At 40.5% G+C, this 6,000-nt stretch overlaps 1 protein-coding gene across 1 annotated transcript in view; it reads right to left on the reverse strand.

Annotated features, from left to right (window-relative positions):
* The window catches only part of LOC145393506 (uncharacterized), a 99,245-nt gene extending 93,646 nt beyond the window's left edge, over nt 1–5,599 (reverse strand). The window contains exons 1-2 of the mRNA XM_080267637.1: nt 5,430–5,599; nt 1,079–1,285 (exon numbers count right to left, since the gene is read on the reverse strand). Of these exons, the coding sequence (XP_080123763.1) occupies nt 1,079–1,285; nt 5,430–5,594 (372 nt within the window). The 5' untranslated portion in view covers nt 5,595–5,599. The remainder of the gene's footprint in view (nt 1–1,078; nt 1,286–5,429) is intronic.
* Nucleotides 5,600–6,000: the final 401 nt, after the last annotated feature.

Here is a 6,000-nt window from a genome sequence, read left to right on the forward strand (position 1 = left end):
ATGGCAAGGTGCTATCAGCTGCATGGGAACATCGAGCAGGGTGGCCCTGCATAGGCAGCTGATTGTCTGAGGTTGACGGGTCTGCTCAATCAGATAGATAGGTAGTACACAACAGGAATTTATTTGTTTTGTTTGCATGAGCTAGTCTTGGTCACCTAATGGCACCTCTCCATGTTGCTCAGTCCTGGCAGCCTCCTTATTCAGTCCCTTATCTCTGAAATTACTCTCTATGACCTCATCACAGGTCTTCTTCGGTATGCCTCTGGCAAACCTACCCCTAACATTCACACTTCTCACCTACACTTATTTGTCAGACTCCAGTCTCTCAACATGCCCAAACCACCTCAACTAGCCCTCCTCATCACAACACTAATATATTCAAGTCCCATCCTTCCTTCCAACCCTTTAATCGCAGTTCTAAACCCCTCCAGGCTTCTCATTCAAGGATGCACTACACATCCATCTAATCATTATCATTTCTTTACATTTCAGCCTTTGAATATCCTCTTCTTTCACTGCCCAAGTTCATTACCATACAGTATTACACTTCTAACACATACAGTACACAAGGACCCCTTAGCATGGAGGAAGAGCCCTCTCAATATCAGGAGAGGCAACAGTTCCCTGAACTTCCTGCAACCACTCTTACCTTACCAGCCCCCTCTCCAGCACATAACATGTCCTCAAATAGCAAAACACTCAAACGTACAAGAGACTGTCCTGCAGGTCAATCCTTTCTTGCCTCTCAATCTCTACATGCTCTGCCTAACACACTGCACACATGAAATCAGCATTATTTTGCATTACATAAATGATTTACAAATCTTGCTTCAGTCCTTACCACACATATCAAATCTTCTATCAATCCCTACCACACACATCACTTATAGTAACTAATCTACTCAGTGACAAAGGATCATATTTCCTTCTGTGAATCAAGAGATTCAAACACCTGTTGAGTACACATAAATGCATACACACACAGGCTGCCAGATTTCCCTTTTCTCACTACCAAGGGGTAAATCTAGAGGTGTGGCCATCTATACATGGTGATTCCACTGAATTCAAAATTACTTACCGTTGCGCAAAAAACCACTTTCTGCTGGTGATGACAATCAGGAGGCTTGGTGTTGAAGAAGAGTTTATGTACAAGGGAGCAGAGACCTCGTGGTGCAGGTAAGTGCTGGCACATCTGGGAATGGGAACTGGTATGGTAAACTGAAGGTCCCAGATGCATCTTGATACATGTTGGTACCTCAGCTTCCTCATTCATGGTTGTTACTGACTGGGAAAAAAAAAAAAACTGTTAAACACTATACAGCATATAATAAACTTGGATGACAGTATTTCCAAGGAGGAGTCATTATCTCTAAATCTTGTCTCTTCTTTGACCCATAGGGTCATTACATCATTCATTGCTATATTTAATAGTATACTGCCCCATGAATCTTTGCTACCTCCTAAGTCCCACTCCCCCTGTTCATTACAATTAAAATCACCCACCAGAATTATATTGTACTGTTGCTTTTCTCAATCACTTTCTGTAGGTGTCTATCCATGACTGACAACATCTGGTGTTCAGCCTCATTCCATGCCCTTGTCTTGGGGGAATATATGCTACAGTGATGTCTCTACTGCCTTTCCCTCAGGTTTCTAGTTTCATATTTACAGTACCACTTCTACCCTACCTTCTCCCAGATCCACAATTTCATCATTTATGCTGCTGCAAAAGTCTTTTCCAAAATCTTGTTGAACAGAATAGAGCCAGTAATTGATAAAATTTTAAGAGAAGATCAAGCGGAAATTAGAAAGGGTCGAGGTTGTAATGATCAGATTTTTATTGTAAGGCATCTAATGCAACAAGCTAATGAGATGAAAATGCCACTTGAAATATTAGTGATGTAATAAGGAGGGAGCAGATTGAGATAGTCTGGGCATGTGGTAAGGATGAAGGATGAAGGATGAGATAGTCTGGGCATGTGGTAAGGATGGGTATGCTGGGTGAGAGGTGTGAACACTGAGGGAACAGCTGTGATACCAGACCAAGACTTGGGACAAAGTCATACAATGTGACCTCAGGGTTAAAGGACTCAACAGAGAGGCTGCTACAGACTGAGCACCAGCGAGCCACCACTGGGTAACCAAGGCCGATGCAGGCAAGCTTGTTGGAGCCTTTGTGAACAAAATGAAACAAAAAGATGTCTAAATGAATGTGTGGCCCATTTCACAAGGAATGCTACTGACAACTGCTCACTTCACACTTTCTTATACAGTGTACCTGGATCCTAACTCACTCCTTTTTTGTAAGATGGAAATAATGGATCATGATGATCCAGTGACTAGAGTAAAAGTCTTCAATGTCTCTGAACTAAATGTCTTGCTTAAGCCAAGCTGTGATCTGATTGGCCCATGTGCTGAAGACAGCTATACTGTACAGTAAACCCTCAATCTACCGAACTCTCTTTTAAAGAATTTCGGTTTTAACAACCACCTTGAGCTGGCCGAATGTTATGTTCATTTAATGAATTTTATTAAATAAAAGAGAGGACACGCAAGAAACACCGACAAGTGTGGCATGACAAACAAACACAGATTTATCCAAGGCCTACTTGCAGTCTTTATTTGCAATGCAATTACTTCTGGAAGGTAAGAAAAGGCACATAAGTTAGTAAATACAATTTAATGTACTTATCGAGAAAAAGAGCCATTTACAAATCGATGTATGTTACTGTGCACAAGTGAACGGCCGAATGACGCTCTGTATTTAACAATCTTTGTTCAGTAAAGGCCATGACAATTGGAAAATTACTAAACAGCATGGTGTTCAGCTTAAATGTCAAGGGTCTGGCACCAATTAGTTCATTATGCTGAGGGATTACTGTAACTTCTACATCTGAACTAGATACAAACACACCCTCAAACTCTATTCTCCCTCCAAATTAAAGTAAAAGTCTTCTCATTCGGCATCTGATCTTATAGTACTTCCGATCTTTTGACGGTTTTCGTAAATAGTCCCATTTCGAAAGTTCTCTGCTCTTCCTGCACATATGCTAGGCCGATCAGCATTCATGACAGGGTCACCAGCTCGTCACTGGTATGTGTGCACCCATAGTTGCCAATTTGGCACTGTTGACACTTGATCTAGCGGTTTCCATAATAATTTAGCGTGTTTCATAATAATTTAGCGCCAATAAATATTAGGTTTTCTTCTACATCTAGCGCATTTTGAAGTCCAATTTAGTGCAAAAATTTGAATGGTTCACCTATAGCTTAGCGCATTTTAAAGTTGAGCTTAGTGCTTTTGAAGAATTCTGCTTGCCTACACTGCATGTGCCATCAGGCATCATGACTCGTGAATGTCTGGCATTGGGTGTGGGACCTTTCGAAAGTTTGGAAACTTTGTCGTGATATTTTATGGTGTACAGTCATGGTCATAAATAATCACCTATCCTCTGGAACCTTGTGCCTCAGGCTGGCTCCTTTATGCACGGCAAGTCACACTGCAGAAAGAGGGGCTGAGAGGGAAGAGTCAGAGAGAGAAAGAAAAGTGGGTGGGGGGATGAGTGACAGTGTGGGGGTGGGTGAGGGAGGAGAGGGAGGGGGGGTAGATAGGGGAGGGAGAATGATATGCGAAGTGGTGGTCACATTATTTGCCTATTTTCTTTCATTCAGGGCATGATATAAAGGAGTTAATATTCTGTAGAAAATGCTGCATTACACCTTGTATAGAGGTGTCAGATAACAAGCTTTAGAGTGGTGATGTCACGGGCTAGCTTTTGAGAGAAATATACTGATGTGACAGATCAAACATAAGTGTGGAGCCAGATATGTGTGTTTATCCATGTATTTTGACTCTGGATGCAGAGAGGAATCTGGATGGCTTTGACTTCCGTAATGTTTGAGTAAGAAACGTCCTCTACCCCTACATGTAATAAATTTTTGGAACTAAATATCATATGCACCTTTGACATGGCTGTGTCCACAGTAAATATGATCATCCTCTCGGTACACTCCCTCTATACTGTTATTATGACATCTCTATGTGAAAAGGCTAGTAAAAATAATTGTGCATAAAAGGTAAATAAATTTGATTCTGTGCACATGGGTGGATATAACAACAATATCTCTCAAAATCTGTTAGCAGGAAAATTAAACAAAATCCTAACCAAACTCCTAAAATATATATGTGTCAATGTTTACTGACAATGGTCAAGCCAAAACAACCAGGAAGGCCTTTATAAGTAGTCCAGAGACCTCCTACCTCACCTCTTGTTGTCTTCATGGGACCAAAGAAACAGTGATGTTAATGGTTAGCTGGTTTCGTCTGAACAACTCCCACTCGTCCTTGGTGTGCTTGTGGAGATGTGTCCGTGTCCTCTCTTTTTCTAGTTCCCACGCATTGACAATCTGGTCCCACACAGTCTCAATGGCTCTGCACTAATGTCTGATCTATCAGTCAGTATATTTCTCTCAGACAGCCCTTGATATCGTCACTCTAAAGCCTGTTATCTGATGACACTATACAATGTGTAATGCAGCATTATCTACCAAATATTAACTCCTTTGTATCATGCCCTGAAGGAAAGAAAATAGACTAATAATGTGGCCACCACTTCGCATTTCATTCTCCATCCTCTACCTCCCCTCCCTCACCCCACCCACCTTCCTTTCTCTCTTTGACCCCTTCCTCTAAGTCCCTCTTACTCCAGTGTAACGTACCGCGCATTAAGGAGCCAGCCTGAGGCACGGGGTACCGGAGGATAGGTGATTATTAAAGACCATGACTGTACATTTGTAAATACACCTAGGTTAAGGTAAGTTCATGTGTATTGTATTGTTAAATATATTAAATATAAGTTGCTTATAAAATATTTAGTGCTTAGAGTTGACCAATAATAAATGCTAGGCACTGTTATGGCATTGGGGTGACCAACCATGATTGCTAGAAACTTTTTAGCAGGTTTTCCCAGTCATTCAGCATTTTCTGCTCTTTCAGCACCTGTTTGGTCCTGAAGATGCAGAATGAGAGGAATTTTACTGAACTGTAGTGCTTACTACAAGAAGTGAGACCAAGGGAAATTAAATAAAATTAAAGGTATTCATTTATAAATTTTTACACTAGTCTTAGTGCTCAGTGTAAGATGTGACATCAAGGAATATTAGCTAGAAATTAATTTATTCAACTTTAGAAAAAATTCATTCATTTAATAACTATCAGACAATGATTTCATTATATCAAATGATCTAACCCTACTAAGTAGGGACAAATCCATGCCTCTCAGAATGCAGCAACTGGTAATATGGGTATGGTATAGATATATTAGAATAGTCTCTTGCCACTCATTTTAGCTTAAGATGTGACACTGTTTACTACAGTATAAAAACACTGAATGCACAAACAGCATCTGATCACTTCCATAAATCTGTACCTGAATAATGTGTAGATCTTCTAGTCTTGGAGGATGGTTCAACTGTAAGGCTCTCATCAGCTGTGCTATCAGAAGCATTAAGGACAAGAGAACAGACACCATAATAGTCCGGCTTCCAGGCTGTATCCTGCGAGGCTTGACATATGTGGGAAGGATGGCATACATGTCTGATGTCATATTGTGATAATTAGTCTGAAAAAGGAAACAGACAATTATAAGTACATTAATGTTAAAAGTAGCTACTGCAACAATGCACAGTACAGTCTGTCCCAATCTAAAATGGTTAATTGCTTTTGCATCCCTACCACGTTTGAGAAATTTCGTGTTACAGGGACTCTTGAAACTCCCTATTTCCTTCTGTTCCCTTGCCCAAAGTCCACTTTTTCCCCCCTTGTGGTGTAAAATCTTTTTACAACCCCTAATTTTGACCTCCTAGAAAGCATTAATATGGTTCAAAAAATTATAAAAGAGTATTATTAAAGTTAAAAGCCGCATTTTATTTACCTTATGGGAGGGTAAGAGGAGACACACTATGCCGGAGAGGAGATAGAGGGGAGACCACTGGTTAAAA

The sequence above is a fragment of the Coenobita brevimanus genome, chromosome 24, assembly GCF_032717465.1.
Source record: "Coenobita brevimanus isolate Jiangsu-jjx chromosome 24, ASM3271746v2, whole genome shotgun sequence".
Lineage (NCBI taxonomy): Eukaryota > Metazoa > Arthropoda > Malacostraca > Decapoda > Coenobitidae > Coenobita > Coenobita brevimanus.